This window comes from Sarcophilus harrisii, chromosome 3, assembly GCF_902635505.1.
Source record: "Sarcophilus harrisii chromosome 3, mSarHar1.11, whole genome shotgun sequence".
Taxonomy (NCBI): domain Eukaryota; kingdom Metazoa; phylum Chordata; class Mammalia; order Dasyuromorphia; family Dasyuridae; genus Sarcophilus; species Sarcophilus harrisii.
In genome coordinates this window covers 278,604,564-278,623,645 of record NC_045428.1, presented here as the reverse complement: position 1 = coordinate 278,623,645, position 19,082 = coordinate 278,604,564, and the positions used below count along the sequence as shown (strand labels likewise).

Here is a 19,082-nt window from a genome sequence, read left to right as displayed (position 1 = left end):
TTTTGTTGGTTCTGCTGCTTCGGCATTCAATTTAAGTTGTTATTTTAAAGTTGTTTGGAGGTGAATGTGAGGAGAGTTCAGCTGGATTTCTATCTCTACTCTGGCATCTTGGCTCAACACCTTCCCTTTTCCCCTATAAAGTTCTTTAAAAACATCATATTATTTTATCCTTACAACAACCCTGGATAGTGTTATTATAATTTTCATTGTACAGATAAGCAAACTGAGGTACAGAGGGTGAAGAAACTTGCCCACAGTAAGTAAATGTCTAAGGTTAGATTTGAACTCACATCTTCTGACTCCAGGCTCAGCTTTCTATCCTCTATACTATCTCTCTGCTTCCACTGCAGTGGTATGATACTTCATATTTTGTGGAATACTATTATGCTTTAAAAAAGGTTTTCACATCTCTTTCTTTATTTGAGTCTCTCAGTCCTGTGATGGATCTATGACAGATATTTTATGTAAAATTAGCATAGTGTCTGACACTTTGTCGGTACTTAATAAATGCTCATTGACTGACTGAAATTCTGAAAAGGCATGACTTGCACATGATTCCATAGTCTGGCTATCTATGGTGAGGTTAGAATAGAGCAGGAGGAAATAGAATTGTGTCCCTGCTTCTTAGGGCAGTGTCAGTAAAACCATGTTTCTTCTGATCATCTTAAATTTTGATGAGAAATGATGATAAACTTCCCCTTCTTTGAAATTTTATATAGGGATGACCCCTGATTCTGAGGCAAATCATCATGACTAATGCTGTATCAGCACTGGTAAAATTTTTACCAAATCCTTCAACCACTGTTTGCCAGTTCTCCCTTCTCCCTTCTCCCTTATAATAGAGTCCTCTGGGATGGGTGACATAGGGGTACTCTTTTAAGAATTTGTCAAACTTAGAGTTAGGAAAATATCATTAATGAGTTCTGATATGTTTGTGAAAATGAGTATAGCTTGATATACTGTATTAATGTTAATAATGTAGTCAATTAAAACATTTCTATGCAGCCTAATTTCCTTTAGATATAATCTATTATAGACATTTTGACCATATTGATTAACATGATTGGGTTAGTAGAACTCAAAGCTTATAAAATTGTCTTCTTCAAAAGTCTGGTCATCTGGTAGATCCCAATTGAATGTTTTCTCCTTCTTGACTTCCATTCACATGGGGCTTCTCTCTTGGGGCTTAATCCAGAGTTTGCAGATAGTTTGTTGCTACATGAAGCACTCACAGTTCATTCCTGCTTTAGTAACAGGAAACAGATGCCACAGAAAATTTCACACATTCAAATAATAAACACTTGCCTATTTAATAAAGTGTATTTTGAAGCCAGCTTTCTATTCCAAATCATGTAATTTAAAGTATGCTATTGAGAGCTTTTTCCAAGATCTGCTTTTTTTTTTTCACATTTCACCATGACAAGGAAAAAAAAAATCACTATCTCATAAAAGTATGTTTGTTTTCTTGTTCTTTGAAAACAGGTTCAAAAGGCATTTGATGAGCTACCTGGCTACAAGGACATCCATGTGCTTGAATTTAGGTAAAAAAAAAGTATAGTTATAAATGTCTTGCATTGTGTAGCATTTGAATTGCAAAGGATTGGGGTATGTATTATTATTAATTATTTGAGTGCTTTAATTCAAGCTTGATGTGTTAGAATTGTAAGTTCTATTTTATAGATGGGGAAATTGAGTCAGAGAAGGATATTACTTCTCATGAAACATTTATCAACTAATCTGTTAGCAAAAAAGAAATTAGAACTTAATACATTCAGTTTGTTGTTAGATTTACTTGCTTGAACATGTTGTGCAAAGATACTCATCACTGAGGCTAGAGACCGTGGAACTTGAAAGGATTTACTATTTTCTTAACCCCCTTCAAATTGTTAATATTGTTAATATTTTTAATGGGGATACTTTACTCTTACATCCAAACAAATTTTATGAGATTCCTTATCTTCCATCTTTAAGAATACCTCAACATGTGAGAAAAGTATATTTCTCTGGACTTTTCAGAATATTCCTTATTACTCATGACAATGGTATCAATTTTTAGTACTATTGCTCATAACAATGGTTCCTAAAATTGTGAGTGAACAGAAGCTAGGAGGATGGATGATAGTAGCATCATGAATTTGGTATCCACCTGTCAATGCTTCTGGGTGCTCTAGGATTTGTGAGTTGGAGTAAGATGGCAAACTACAACTTTGACTGTTACCATTCTCCTCAATGCTCATTCTTGGACATTCCAGGAAGTGTAACTACCTCATCCCCAATTCTCAGTCCTCTCCCAGGAGCTCCAATTATACTCCATGATTCCTGGAAAAGATATTTTTGTAAGCAATAAATTGAAACTGTCTATGAAAGGCCTTAAATTTATTCCTTAAAAGAAACAGATTGTGTTGGGTTACTTTGAATGCTTTGACAGAAAAGCAAAAAGGAAAAAAAAGCATCTGGAGAAGGAAAGGCATCTTAACTTTGGTCAGAAAGTTGGAGAGTGAAAGAATATGACTTAGAGAAGGAAAGGAACAGGACTATTAAACTGAGGCTTTCCCATAGAGCAAAGCTTCTTAATCTTTTTGTGTCATGGACACCTTTGGATATATGATAAAGTCTGAGAACCTCTTCTCAGAATATTGTTTATCACTTGCACTTGTAATTGAATGAAATACCAAACTGCAGTTAGAAGTTAGTGAAGATAAAGATATCATTTTTTTTCTTTTGCAATTTCATGGATTCCCTCTCTCTGAAATCTGTTTATAAATTCTTTGGGGGGGGGTGGTCTGTAGACCTCAGACTAAGTCTTGCCACAGAACATAGAGCTAAGCTCTTTCCTATGCTTTAAAAATTATGATAAGGATCCACAGTTATTCCATGAGAGATGACACTGAATGTTGATCAAAGAAAAAAGAAACGAGTCTTGGTATTTGGCAGGTTCCCAGTGAGGCAGTTTCTCAGTGAGGAGTAAAGAAGCTACTGTATATTGATCTGGCATGAACATTTAGAAAGAACACTATATTCTGCAAACAAATATCTGAGATGTGATGGAGAACCCTTGAAAACTTAGCAGGACCAATAATTATTGGTTGCTTAATGGTGACTAATGTGGAAACAAATGATGGCTCTAATAGAAAACTAGAAGTCATCTCTAGAGATTATCATAATAATAATAATAACAAAAGACTTGGGGGAGGACATAGATGATATATCTATCACTAGTGCCAATTCAAACTAAAGGTTTCAAAAACAGAAAATGGCTACAGGAAGTGAATGGCTAGTTAAGAAGATGATGTTGGAAAACAGGATTTGAATTTTTTCATCAAAGGTTAATATTCAGGAATGGATTTTTTTAATAGGGATTAAATGAATATGAGGAAACCCCACATATGTCCACTAAGCCAGAGGCTACAGAGAATAGTAATTATAATATAAAAATAATGGTGAATTATGGTGAAATAATGTAAATTACAAGAGGTAAAGGAGAAGAAGAGAAGGAATAGTTATGTTTAATGCCTCAGAGAGCTATTCACAAAAGCTTAGGGAATGACAAAGTAGACTGATATCTTCATCCAAGGAGGTTAATTCAGCAGTATGAAGTATCATTAAATTTTGATGTGACATGACTTCCTCATGGAATATGGATCAATGGAAGGATATATCTTATTATAGATAAGTAGATAAAGGTGTAATGAAGTGTCAATGGATGTATAAATAGAAAAATAGATAGAAATATCACTGTCTATTTATCCCAGTTAGGTGGTACAGTGGAGAGAGTACCAACACAATGGAAAACAACTGCCTCTGTCTCTGTCTCTCTCTCTTTTTCTCCTTCTCTTCCTCCCTTCCTCTCTCCTTCCCTTCTTCTCCTTTTTTCCCTCCCTCTCTCTCCCTCCCTCCCTCCCTCCCTCCTCCTCTCTCTCCTGTTCTTCCTCCCCCTTTCCTTCCCTTTCCCCTCTCTTTTTCTCCTTCCCTCCCCCTCTCCTTCCCTTCCTCCCCCTCTCTCTCTTTCCCTCTCTCTTTCCCTCCCTCCTTCCCTCCCCTCTTCTCTCTTTCTCTCCCCCTTCCATTTCTCCCTCCTCACTCCCTCCCTCCTTCCTTTTTTCCTTCCTTCTCTGCCTCTCTTTCTCTTTCTCCATATACATGTAAAATATATACATATATCACATATATCTGTGTAGCAAACATATGTGATATCACATACACATATATTCCTTGGGAAAATCCATGAATCAGAGGCGATAACATACTAGAGATTTGGATGAGTTATTAATGTAGGAAGAGAGATAATATTGTAGTCAGAATACATTACGAATTTTCTAGTGAGGAGAAATTGCTTGATGAATTTCGAAGCATTTAACAAGACTATCAAATAACCATGACAGAAGTGATTTTAATACCTGTAAGAGTTTTATTTTTGCTGAAACTATGTAGATGCTAAATTCTTGCATTGCTTTGTTAATAATTTCACAAAGCAAATGGTAGAGGGGTGCAAGGAAAGGGAAATACTCCTTTAGAATTGGTAGAGAAAGATGGATGAGGATGAATACAAAAGAAAGGCAGCAGAAAGTTATTTTAGAATTAATGAAAAGGGCAAGAAAACTGTCATAGGACAAGAAAGTCAAATAAATAAACAGGATTCTTGCTTAGTATGTATGGCAATGGATGAAGGAGAAAAGGAAGATGATCTAAATCTATTTTTTTTGGTATAGTGAATGTCACATAATAGCTTTTAAATAAATGTTTGTTGATTGTTTCACTGACTTTTCTCTGCTAAGAAGAATGATCTGTCGACTGAAATATAGAGCAAAATGGTTGCTAGGGAACTGAAACCCAAGATAACTGAAGAGATGGAAAGAAAGCACCTAACTGGCCTTAGGCAGTTCAAATGACCAAGTCTTTGTGTTACATTTCAGTATATAGAAAGAACTTGTAGCTATGATTATTGAGCCAGTGTTGGTGATTTAAAAAACAATTCATGAAAAATTAGAGACATCACAGAACTGGAGACAGACTTTGATTTTCCAAAAGAAGAGAGGCTGGGATATGTTGGAACCAGAATGTACAGGCTTATCTTGCTTGTTAAAATTACATTGTGAACATTTACACATTAGAAACTGGCAACAGTTTCCTTGCTATATATATATGTATATATATATACATATATTACATATATATGTATGTATATATTTGCAATAAAGCCTTTTTATAATTTTTTTATTAATTGTGTGGTTTTAAGGAAGAAATAGAGAAAAATGTTAATAATGCACATTAAATTCAATGTGTTGTGCACACATTTTCCCCAGGCAATCAGTTGTTAAATATTTACCAGCATGCTCCTGAGAAGAGGGATGATCACTGATAAACTTCTCAAACATATTACTAAATGACTATGATGATGAGCGAATTGGTTCACCAAGAACAAGTCATATTAAGCTGATTTCATAACCTTTTTTGATAGGGAAGTGATAGTCCTACTAAACAGTACCTTGTTCAAATTATATCCGATATATTTTATATTCAGATTGGGCCACATTTTCTGGAGGGCATTGACAAGCTGATATGTTTAAAAGAGGAAACCAGGATTGCTATCATATGAAATTGGTTGAAGGGATTGGGTTTTAGCTTGAAGAAGAGAATACTTAGCAGAGTACATAAACTTTTTTTTTCACAGACTTGAAGGATTATCCTGATTAATAGTTGGTAAATTATTATCCAAGGCTCAAATCCAAACTGCTAACAGTCTGTATAGCTGTGAGCTAAATATTTTGGACTCCAAAATGGATTGCTAGGTGGCACAGTGGATAGAATTCTGGGCCTGGAGTCAGGAAGACTCATTTTCCTGAATTCAAATCTTGCCTCAGACACTTACTAGCTGTGTGATCTTGGGTAAGTCACTTAAACCTGTTTCTTCGGTTTCCTCATCTGTAAAATGAACTGGAGAAGCAAATAGCAAACTACTCCAGTGTCTTTGCCAAGAAAACTTCAAATGAGATCATGAAGAGTCAGACAAAATTGCAAAATGACTGAACAAACAGTAAGAACTAAAAATGAGTTTTATATTTTAAATTATAATAAATCTTTATTTAAAAATGAAAAAAACTTAGCTCAGAGGCTGCAATAAAGTAGGTATAGTTAGTTAATCATTGTTTCAAAGGAATTAGATTTGTTTTTTGAGCAGCAGTGAGAAGTTGTAGAAGGTGTTTTGCTTTTATTTGATGAAATATTTCTTTAATATTAGTACTATCCATATGTGCAATATGGGATGTCATGGGAGGAAATGGGCACCCTCTCACTAGAGGAAGAGGATTTGTCAAGGATTTTGGAGAGAACCTCCCTGTGCAGGAACAGTTTGGATAAATTGACCTCGGAGGTACTTCCTGACTGAAAGTCTGTGATTTAGTTATTTAGGAAAGACAAAGGGGAGTATGGTGACAACTTTCAAGTTACTTGAAAGGCTTTCTTATAGAAAGGGATTAGTTTTATCCTGGTTCATCTAAAATGCACTGAACTAGGAACAATAGTTTTAATATATTCTAGTATTTTTTCAGGAATCAGAACCTTGCTACCAGAACATGCTCTTTCTCCCCTTTTGAAAATCAGAGCATTAGCCCGTCCCCAGGCATTTTCTATGAAGTTTAAAGAGATCACTCTCAGTAATTCTCACAGTAAAAGAATAACTCAAGGAGAATTGTGAATTCTCTCAGTGTTGCATTTTCCCATCTTTATAGGAGTCTCATCAGAAAAGTTTAGAGCCAGAGATTTGTTCCATTTTCACCATCTTTGTTTTTTTAGGGGACATGATGTTCAGTGTGGGAGAATCTGGGCACCCTATACAGAATGAATGCAGCTAGTCCTGATCAAAGGGCAAATAAGGATCTGGGAATTCTGTGTCCCTAGAGATCTAGCTTATTTGTGATACAAATATTAAAGGAAGAACAAGCATCATCTTTCAGAACTATTTCATCTTTGCCAGGCCCTTGTCCCCACCCCACTCCACCCTGCTACATCTGACTTGAATCAAATACTCATAGACCAAAATATTTCTTCTTTATTTCTGTTTTAATCAATTTTTTAGTCTAAACAAAATGTTTTCCCCTTACCCAAATCTATAGATTTACAAAGAAAGACATGAAGATACAAAGAAGGGTGATCATTTCCAATTTTTCCCTTTTGTACAAAGTTCAGATCATAGGTATGTAGGAAGGCATTAATTCCCCCCCCCAAAAAAAATAACCATGGAGTTCATTTTATTTTTACATTTTAAATACATTTGCATTGATATCTTTTGTTTTTATTTTACCTATATTTTCTAATATATCCTTTTATCTCCTCTCCACAAAGAAGTATGCCTCATAATATAAAATTAAAAAGAGAAACAAAACACATAAGCAAAACTGACCAACATGTTTGAAAAAATCTGGCATCATCATTCAGCATTGAATTAAATTAAATTCAAACAATTTAATTGCTCTGTTATTGTTATTCTTTTTACTTGAATTACTGGGTATATTTTTCTAGTTCTGCTTACCCTACTTTGTATCAGTGCATATAAGTTTTCTTATGCTTCCCTGTATTCATCATTTTCTTATAGCACTGCATATTCATGGAGCACAATTTCTTTAACTGTTTACTAGTTAATGGACAACTACTTAGTTTACAATTCTTTGTTAAAATTAAAAATGTGATAAATATTTTGATGATTTTGAGGCCTTTATCCTTGAGATTTATACTTGTGGGAAAAAATTTGCATAATTCTCAACTGTTTTTAAAAATGGTATAAGGGTATGTGTGTAATACGTTTTATGACCATGAAATTTATATGTGTTTGTAAGATTCTTTCTAGTTATGGCTCAGAGATAAGATGAATATCTCTAGATAACCTGTACTCTTTTCTACAGTAGATTTTGATTCCTACCAGGAGGGGAAGCAGAAGATTGGTACCAGAGGTGACCTTTCTGCTCTCCCTAGAGAGAGGGAGTATAAGGCAGGAAATATATCTATTTTCCCCCTTAAATTTTGTTAGCATGGGAGAAATAATTTTTAGCTTCAAGCTGAGTTCCTGATTGCTCTTCTTTAATGGAAAATTCCTCATGCTTTCCCTCAAATGCCAATTCCACAATGAACAAAAATAGCAAATAGGAAATAAACCTATTTAAGCAAACAGCAAACAGAAATCAGAGCATAGAGATGAGAATATATACCAGATAAATATACAAAGTGGATGATTTCTCCTATTGGAGCAAAATATCTTAGTTCAATCAAGAAAGGGGGTCCCTAATCTCACCCTAGGGGAAATTCCTTGAAATCCATTATAGTAAGGGCATAGGGACATGCTGCTAAGTGGGCATAGGGACATGCTGCTAGGTCCTTCATATGCTGGCTTCTTCCCAGAGTCTTTCTCTCCCTTCAGGGACTTGAAGAAAGTCTAGAATCCAGGTTTTTTTTTTCTCTGAAATCTCTAAGACAGAAACCTAGTATATCTCTTCTCCCAAGTTTTGGCCAGCTCTACAACTTACTCAGATGTAGAACATTCAGCAATCAATTTTCATTAATGAAGAAAGTCTTATGCAAATGAACTTTAAGCTTACAATGATTATACTAATTCACACACCAAAAGTTTGTTACTGTTTTAGTCTTTCCATAAATCTTAAAGTAATTCGTTTCAAAGTAGGATATCTTTTTCTTTTCCCGCTGATCAAATTTTCCTTACAATAGGAATTTATCAGACATTTTGAGTAATATAAATGTTTTGAAGAAAATCTGAAAAAATTTGCCAAGAATACTTTGATGAATATTACATGATTAAGAAGTTTTCAACTCTGTTTAACATGTTTATTTTTCCCCTTCCCCCAGATTGCCTCAAGAGAATGTCAGGTAGAGTATCTTTTGACTTTTCTTATGATGTTCTTGATTGTTTCTATAACAAAAGTAGATTGATGATATGTTAAACACCAAGCTAAATGCTGGGAATACAAATACTGGTATAAAATAGTCCCTACCCTCAAGGAATTTACATTCTACCAAAAAGAACTGGAAATAGAGAAGGGGTGGGGGAGCAGGGGAAAGACTACTTGGCAAGGAGGCAAAAAAATTCTTGATAATCAGGAGTGGAATTAGGAAACCCAGGAGTCACAAAGCAAGTAATTCCAGGAGAAGAGCCTGGTTAAGTTTTTTTGACTTTCCTAAATATTACTCCTATTTTCCTTCTTGAAAATGGATTCTTTATACTCAAGCCTGGATTTGATTAATCAAGGATATGTTAAGTGGCAAATTTAGTTCAAAGACGGATAATTGTCTGGTGTGTTACAGAACTGTTTATCCCTGCATTCGTAGAAATATAGAGAACTCTTTTGAGAAGGTTTTTTTTCCTTTACTGGAATTCCAAATATTTTTAAAGGTACATTTTGTCTTGGATAATTGGAGTATAATAGGAAGCTTTTTAAAATGGAATCTTTTTGCACCTGTATAATTTGGTAATGTGTTTATGCAGATATTATGGTCCATCAATAATTAATAAGTTCACAAATTTTGCCATTTGATAGTGTTTGTCATATCCTATTGCTTGCTATTGATCAATACTACCTAGGGAAGGGAAGGGGAATGAGATTAACTGGTACAAACAGGCTAGAAGCTCTAGTCTGAATTTAGAACATTCATTGTTGTTCAGCTTTTCCTCATTGGCATGTTCTGAGTCTAGAATAGCACAAATACATAGGATCATAGAAACATCAAGGGACATTCCTGAAACATGACAGTAGTTATGAAAGTGAGGTCAATTAAGAGTGCTCCAGTTAAGGGAGTCACAGGTAGCAGTGCACCTCTTGAAAAACTGTAACACACCTACAAACATCATATGACCCTGATGAGGGGAGCCCCGAAACTCTTTCTCTTTCTCTCTGACTTCTGGGTGAATCATGAGGTGAAGCACTTGGGAAGCTCCTTGAAGGAAACTTTCTCCTTAATCCTGGCCCCTATAAAAGACCCTGCCTGAGGGAAACAGGATAAATAACTTCATTCTGTTATCCTGAGAGAGAGGCACCACCCTCATTGATAACACTCACTAAACTTCCATTGAATTAAAAATCAGCCTAGAGACACTCATTCACTTTCAAGATTCTCTATTCTAATTCCTGTTCAAACTACACTTAGCCCCCATCAAGAGTTGCTAGCCTAGGCTTCTATTATAAAATGAGTAATTTGGGGCTCAGTCCTTGCAGAGGACCTAACATGCCTAGGAACCTCTCTTCCTGGCATAGCAACAAAGTCTGCCTGCTGAAAAGATATTCTCTTATAGCATTAGCCTCTCTTTATCTTTCTCACCTATTTCCCTAACAAGAATTTTATACCTCTCTGTCGAAATTTCTTTGCCAGGACTTCTCCACTAGAAACTTTATCTTGCCACCAAGGAATTCAGTCTTTCTCTTCATGCATAGCAAAGGCTGACTTTCCAATGCCAATAATAAACTTCTTTTACCAGTCTAGCTTTTCGGGTTTGTAAATTCCTTTACAAAGGACCTCTGCGTGGCCAGCAGGGGATTCCCACAACTCCTTACCCTGCACTGAGTCCTAGGGGGATTTAATGTCTCTCTGACACACTCCTGACCTTCCTCTTTCAAAGCCTTCAGGTCAGTTAAAACCAAACCCTGGCCTAATCTATTGTAGATGGTCAGATACCTCTGTAGAAAGCCTCCACTCATTAGCATGCCCATTAGGATGGAAAAATTCTTAAAGATAGGAATATAACATTTAAAAAAAAATAAAGATCATTGAACTAGATAGAGAATGTGTCATTTGTCATACTCAGAGTTGTATAGTTACATGCATTTTTGAAGTCTGCTGGTTAGCTAGCCAGCTCCTATTTGCCTAAACCCTGATTGGCTGGGTGCCATCTTTGCTATTCTTAGTTTTCACTTCTTTTTCTTTTTGTGGAAGGTCTCTAAGGAGGTATAGCTTTCATTAATGTTCATGAAACTTAAACAGTTATAACCATTTTAGGAAAATCTTCTAGCCCTATAAAGTCCTGTTTATGCTGATTTCTGCCTCCTTACCCTCATAACAACTAATTCCCATTATACTTCTACTCTATAGTCAACCAGTTTATGTAATAGTTATTTTCTTTAGTGGTGCTTGGAACATCAAAGGGATGTAAAAGTAATCCCTTCCCTTTGCTCCTTCTCCAAATTCCCAATTTTGTTCCTGAGATCAAAATTGTGAAAACAGAATTGGTCATTTTGAAAAGTTCAACATGGCAACATTTTCTAAGGAAAACAGCAGCCATTGTTTCAATAAACTATTATTTTGGATAATTGAACTGCTAACATAAAAGCAATATGCCTACCTGGTGAATTTTATCTTTAACTTACCATTTTAATGAAAGTATATATAGTAATATATATAGTAAATATTTCTGCATAATTTTTCTGAGTAATATGAACAAGTCCATGTAGCTCTTTTCTCAGCAGGATGCAACATCATCTAATTAGTCTGAGATACTGTTTGTAGTAAAGCAATCATAAATCCTGCTTTTCCCTCTCTCAGACTAAAGGGGCAAGCTAACCTGGCACTATTAAAGGGGTACCAAAATGCAATAACTAAAATTGTACAAGAGTTCAGCTCTCCTTCAGTCAGGGGGCTACCAGTTTTTTCTTTAATCTGTGAAGCAATGCTTATCTTCCAATCAATAGCCTTCAAAGACAAGCAGCTAAAGTTGTCCTATAAGCTGACTGCTCCCACTTGCATCTTAACTCAACCTCTTGTTAAGGTCTTTAGTGTTTCTAATGTCTCTAATCATCCTTTCTATCAACTATGATAGAATTTATTGTTGTAATTCAGTCATTTAAGTTGTGTCTAGCTGTGACCCCATGTGGAATTTTCTTGGCAAAGATATTGAAGTAATTTGCCATTTCTTCTCCAGCCATGAAACCAATAGTCCTTATTTAATCTAACTAGAATGTCCAAACTTATTCAATTTACTATTTGGAAAGTTTTATCCTCTCAAGTTCTAAAAATAGTCACATGCAAAAGAGATGAGGGATCTGATAGCTTAAGTCATTTCTCTGATCTCAAAAAATATTCTCTCAGTTCATTCTCTAATCCTCCTAAGAACTGGTGTCTGTCACATTTTAACTGAAAAAAAAAAACCCAACCCTATTCACACACTGATTTTATACATTATTTTTATATACAAAATTTCTTTTTCTGCAACTTTCTACTACCAAACTGCTCATGTATGAAAGGGACAGTAATTTATATAATTTACAAGTCAATGTAATTCTTTTTTTAACATAAAATTTTATTTTCTGTTTAAAAGAAAACCAAAAAGGGAAGTTTAATAGATATAAATATATATAGCAGAAGAATCATGAAATCATTGGTGGAGGAAATATCTTCATTATTGCGGACTATGCATCTTCCATATTTTAGCCTTCAAGGAGTATCTGTAGACAAAAAAAAAATCAATCACTTAATGCTAATCTTGAGACCACCCTATGGTAGACAATGTCTCCTTACTTAGCTTAGGGTGGTCTTTGTATTACAGACTCACGGTCCATTATAAACCCACTTATTATGAAGCTTTCTCAGCTTGGTAAGATCTATCAAGAGGCAGCTAAGATAGATAAAGAGCAGGCTTCTTAATCAAAAGACCTAGATCCAAGCTCTCTAGAAGTCTGACACTTATTTTCCCTGTGTCCCTGGACAAACTCTTAACCTCTTAGTACCCAGTACCTATACGTTGCAGGTCTCCTAGAAAAATTACCTATACAAGTTTCCCATCACTTCCAATCCTAAGAGGAAAAAAAAAAAGATCTAAACGTCTTTCAGAGCTTAGATTTTTTCAGCAGAACTTTTGAGGATTCTGGGTTATCACCATTCTTTGATGAAGTCTTGGAGTAGGATGAGTTGAGGAGGTGATTCAAAATCTAGTGATATGTATATTATAGGACATTACTTGCTACACACAAATAATGCTACTTTAAGTAGCATTTATGTGGAATCAATGATTGAGCTCTCTTTGAATCAACAAGGGAAAAATCATTTCCAGGCCTCAGGATATTCTCTTGGTAGGTAGTGTTTTAGAAGAAAGCATTATTGGTACTATGAGAGAAGAAAGATTCCTGAATTTTTTCCAAAACAACTTAACCTTTGGTTGCTCCTAAAATGATGTAACACTTTATTAGTTTTTTTCATCTATTATATATCAGTCCTCTTCTAATGGGGCAATTGAGGTGGAAGGATAATGAAGACTTCATTTTTCAATTTAACTCAGAATGAACCCTTCCCTGGCACATGCCTCAGGCAATAATTATTTATCAGGAGAAGAGCAGTTGTTTCAGTGAATTGAACAGATGAAAGATACTGTTGCTTTATTTGTTGCTAAATGGGTAGTTTGCCAACATAGTTTTCTTCAGATTGATACTGTTTTTATGTCTATGTTCTGTTTGTCATGTACTTCCTTTCATTCTTGGCAGTATCTGATTTTTCCCTCTTCCTGAACTGTGGCAGACCAATCTCTACTTTCTACCAACCAGACCCTCCCTACCAACATCTTTACTTCCTGTGGCCTTGCTAGAAATTAGTCATTTCAGGGCTATTATTCTTGAACCTGACAGCTAATTTCTTCCTAACACCTCAAAGTCTTTCTCATTTTGTACTTTTAAAACATAAAATGTGACAAATTATAAACCTGATATGGTCCTGATAAATACTTGTTAACTTGACTTTAACAGATACATATTAGAGATGAACAAAACAAAATAATGGTAGTATTACCTATTTCCACTTCTTTTTTGACAGTTGTCTCTCAGCTAGATCTCATTGTAGAGGTCAAAAGGAGGTACTGCAAAGGAATGATTTAATTGAAGGGCCAGTCATTAAACCCAGTCTCTTGATTCTAAAACTGTGCAATATTCAGCATCAATTTAAGATAAATCTGCTTGCATTTGCAGCTAGAATCCCATCTCTTCAGAAAGGACCATGTTAATTTTAGGTATGCATCATGAAATAATAGTGACAATAATTAATTATCAAAGTGCATATTCCATGGAATGTCTTCTATAAGCTTTTTTTTAGCCTCAGATATACACTCATACAGATTCTATAATTGATGCAAAAATAGATATAATTTTGTTCAAACAAATATCGACATCAAGAAGGTAGAAAACTGAGAGACAATTTGCTTATCTACATGAATTAAGAAAGAACATAGAATTAAAGAACAGTTATATACTTAAGGGAATAGCTCTTAAGTGGGCTATATGCCTGAATGAATGAAACTAATACATGAGCAGTTCTCCCATCTTCTCTTTGGTGACTTTTGCTAATATAATTTTAGTGCTGCAGGCTAGTTTCATCTTTTTAGAAGAGAGACAACTTTTAAAGCAACAGTCAGCACATTCAATTGGCAAAATAAGATAGCTTCAGCTGCTTTAATGAAAGCAAAGTGAAATATGGATATAGAAATAATCTTCTAGCGTCTTGCCTAATGCTCTTGAGACAAAAGGTTCTTAAATTTTTCACTAATTAAAAATTAGCGTTTACCCTCAGCATCATAAAAACCAATGATATATTTGTTGGCTTATTGACATTAGATCTCTCTGTCACAGAATACAGAGTCAGGATAAATAGAGAAGGGTTGGCATTTCTATTAATAATTTGATGTTAATTATTTTTAAAGCACTTCATCTACTGCATCATAGCATTAGTTTTTCACTAAAGGGATTATTACTTTTATATGACATATCACTTAAAGATGGACAAATGAGAAAATATAAAGGTAACTCATTGTCTCCTACTGTATTTGGGTTTTCTTTTTGTTTCTTCCTTCCCTTCCTTCCTTCCATGTTCATTTAGCAGTGAACTATTCCACTATTCCACTGCTATTCCAACATTCCACTGCTAAATATAGTGAAATATATATATATATATATATATATATATACACACACACGCACATATATATAAATGAACTATATATTGAGGTACATAATTATAGTAGGCTATGACAAGTAATTCTCAAACTTTTTAGTTTCATGACTTCTCTTTGGGCTACTTCTATCATGTTGGGAGTAAAATCTACATATTCTTTTGTTTCCCCTTCAGATTCTAGTACTTGGTGTTGGAAGGGACATTTTCAATCATTTATTCCAGATCTTGTTAGATTCAGGGTGCCTTCTTTCTATTATGTCACAATGACAGCCTTTCTTTAGGGAATACCACAATTGGCAAAAGCAATGTCCTAGTAACTAAATTGTATTCTTATGGTAGATGCATATAAGCAGGGTCCAAGTTGACTTTTTTTTCCTTTCTTTTTAATCTCAGTGGCATCAATGTTCGCTATGCTGTTACATTTGACAGTGAGGCTATCAGTAACATTACCTGGGAAATGATTAACCTTCATTCGAATAAAGTAGAAAATCATGGACTTGGGGAACGTGAGGATAAGCCCATGGCAGCTTATACAATTAACAACTTCAGAGACTACATTGCTGAAAGCCTCACCAGAAATTTCTTACTAAGAAACTCTTCCCTGAAGCCAGATCCTGACTCTCTTCAGGTTATCAAGGGTAAGGGGAATGACAACTATGACAATCCATGTATATCTTTAGTATCTTTCTCCACAGAGTTCTGTAGTAAGTTTTGTCTTCAAAATGTATCATATATGAATCTGAGTGTTTGAGAATCAAAGAGGAGATGACAGTGTATAATTTGATAAAAGGCATACAAGATGCAAGGAAAATCAGAGAAATACATTAACTAAGTAGAGGAAAATATTGAAGACAAAGTCTTCCTGACTTTGAGCCCCAACTAAAAGAATAGCTAATAATAGTTATCATGTGAATTGCATTTTAAGGTTTGCAATGGTCTCTCATTTTATCTTTATAGCAATGAATGCTTGCATTATCCCCATTTTTCAGACAAGGGAATTTAGATGGACAAGGCAGGACCCCTTGTCCAGGGTTCTACAGCTAATGAATGTCTGAGGTAAAATTTGGACTCATGTCTTCTTGCACTCTATTCCATGTACTGCTAGTTAGAATTTAAGAGCACGTAGGACCTAAGTAATTTAGGAAATAGCAGTTTCAATCTAGAATCAAATGAGTGAACATAGGACCAGCAGAGAAAGATATCTGCTCCAAATTCTTACTAGTTGTGTAAATCTGGTTAACTCCCTTAATCTCTCTGGGCCTCAGTTTCCTCATATATATAAAATGTGTAGGGTAGTGGTAGACTAAATAGCTTTTTAAGGTCCCTTCCAGCTTTAAATCTGTGATCTCATTGGCCATTTATCCCAAATACAATAAAAATTTTTGTAAAGAACAATTTTTTTTCCTCCTGCAGAATCTCAGGGTTGGAAGGAACCTCTTAGAATATCTATTTCAATTTGTATGAACAAAAATCTCTTCTACAGCATAACTGACAAATGGCTTGTCATTTGAGGATGAGAGGAATTTACTAAGTCAGTTAGCATTTATTAAGCATCTATTATGTTCAAGACACTGATTAGAACTGAGGATAGAAAGACAAAAACAAACAAGGAACAACAACAAAACTCAGTTCTACCTCTCAATGAGTTCAGAAGATAATTTAGTGGGGGAGAACATATGCAAATAATTTTATTGAAACAAAATGCAAATGGTAAATTGGGGGTTAATTTTAGGGAAAGCACCAAGATAAAGGGAAAAGATTTTTATGAGGAAGGTGGAACTATAGCTAAGATTTGAAGAAAACTCCAGGGAAGCCAGAAGGTGGAGATGAAGAGAAAAAGCTTTCCAAGCAACGGAAGCTAGCCATTGAAATGCAGTTAGGAGATAGAGTGTTTTATGTGATACACAGCAAGGAAGGCCAGTGTCACTGGTTCATATACTATATAGAGCAGAGTAAGGTTTAAGAAGATAAAAAAAATAGGAAGAGGCCAATTTATCAAGAAATTTAAAAACCAAATAGGGAATTTTATATTTGATGAGAGGAAACTGGGAACCACTGGAATTTCCTGAATAGGGTCTGACAGGATGAGACCTATGTTTGGGAAGATCAGTTTAAGAAGTGAGGGGATAATGAAGTAGAATGAGAAGGGACTTGAGACAAACATATCCAAGGAATAGGCCATTGTAATAGTTCAGAAGTGAGGTGATAAAGGCCTGCATTAGGATGGGGAAATATTTATGAGAGATATTATCAAGGTAAAAATGACAGGACTTGAAAACTGATTGGAAGTGAGGGGAGGGCTGTGAGTCAGCCCATTATATTTTGGGATACTTTTAATCTTTAAATTTTTTTTTTGCTGAGACAATTGGGGTCAAGTGACTTGCCTAGGGTCACATAGCTAGGAAGTGTTAAGTGTCTGAGCCCAAATTTAAATTCAGGTCCTCCTGACTTCAGGGCTGGTACTCTATCCACTGGATACTCTATCCACTGCACCACCTAGCTGCCCCAATACTTTTAATCTTAAGGAAGTTTACCATTAGTTTTGAGCCCCCAAATCTATATCTTTGTATCTTCCACCTTTTGTATCTGGTCCTAGCCTTTGGGACCAAGCTGATTGAATCTTATACCTCTTCTATATGATAGTTCCTCAAGCAAATAAAGATCATGTCAACTAAAAATGTTCTTCAAATTTTTTTTTTAGTGAAAGATGCTTTTTTCCCCAAAACTGAAGACCAACTATGGAATTTTGAAAACCCAAGTATTCTTGTGTCTCCACCCCTGATACTTGTAAGTATTCTTCTCATCTTCTATGTCTCTGTGTTCTCCTACTTGTGTCCCAACCTTTTTATTCCAATTCTCTAAGACAATCCTTGGCACTGCATGAAATTTACTTTGCTAGATTACCCACATAGTAAGAAAGACTGATTCATAATTGCTTGCTGATATTTTTGCTGTTGTGCCCTCAGGGTATTTCCACAAAATGTCCTTGGAAAGTTTTTCTAGTCATAACATAGGTTATTGTTTCCTTTGTTGTTTTACTATGCTTTGTGTAGCTCTCTTTAAAATTGCTGCTGTTCACTAGTTTTCAAGAGGCAAAGGAGTGACACCACCTTACATTGTGGTTCTTATGGATAAGTTCTATAACTTGTGCTTCTTCTTCCTCTCTTTCACCTTCAATGTGTAAGAATATGTGTATACACCTGTGCGTGCATATGTGCATGCATTTGATCTGTAGTCATATTGTAAGGAGATCAATTTCTCTCCTCTCCTCTCCTCTCCTCTCCTCTCCTCTCCTCTCCTCTCCTCTCCTCTCCTCTCCTCTCCACATCTTTTTTCCTCTCCCCTCCTCTCATCTTCCCTTCTTCTCTCCTCTCCTCTCCTCTTTTCTCTTCTCTTCTCTTCTTTTCTCGATGAGACAATTGAGATTAAATGACTTGCTCAAGGATATACAGCTAGTAATGGTCAAATGTCTGAGATTGAATTTGAACTCAGGTCTTCCTGACTCCTGAGCCAATGCTCTATCTACTGCATCACCTCACTACGCCTTCATTTATTTTTTTTCAACTAGAAAAATGGATTATAATTGTTCAATCAATCAGTTCAAAGAATTATTGAATAAAGGTTTTATTATGTATAAAGCACTAAGGATACAAATAGAAAATAAGACAGTTTCTGCTCTCAAGAAACTTATTTTTTATGGAGGAGACAATACACACATAAGGTTTCAGCTTTAGGTCAGATGATAGGTTCCATGATTCGTAGAATTCATTCAAAGCTGAGGGGAATTTCTGATCTTTAATATCACTTCAACTAATAGAATTTTATCAGTTTCTGCTGTTGAATCATTTGACATTAGACTGGAAGCATTGATATTTCAAAGGCTCTTGGATTCAGGGTCCTGGATTTTCTCCATCAACATGTAAGGAAGATAGTGTTTAAGGTGGTGGTGGTTTGACCTGCTTAGTTTTCACAATGGAGGGTGATAGGAAACAAGAAATCCTTTGATATTGGTGGGGATGGTTCCCCTTCCATAGGAATTGTCTCCCTACACAATTGACTGGGTGAAAGAAGGACTAGTGGTCTGAAGATTGCCAGTAACAATCCCCTTCTCTCAGTGCACCTGCACTTACCCTCTTGTTGGTAGCAGTTGGGCAGCA

At 35.4% G+C, this 19,082-nt stretch overlaps 1 protein-coding gene across 1 annotated transcript in view; it reads left to right on the top strand.

Annotated features, from left to right (window-relative positions):
• IMPG2 (interphotoreceptor matrix proteoglycan 2) overlaps nucleotides 1-19,082 on the top strand; it is a 79,142-nt gene that overhangs the window by 39,505 nt on the left and 20,555 nt on the right. The window contains exons 9-12 of the mRNA XM_023498961.2: nucleotides 1,483-1,541; nucleotides 8,854-8,874; nucleotides 15,319-15,563; nucleotides 17,627-17,712. Coding sequence (XP_023354729.2) covers nucleotides 1,483-1,541; nucleotides 8,854-8,874; nucleotides 15,319-15,563; nucleotides 17,627-17,712 — 411 coding nt within the window. The remainder of the gene's footprint in view (nucleotides 1-1,482; nucleotides 1,542-8,853; nucleotides 8,875-15,318; nucleotides 15,564-17,626; nucleotides 17,713-19,082) is intronic.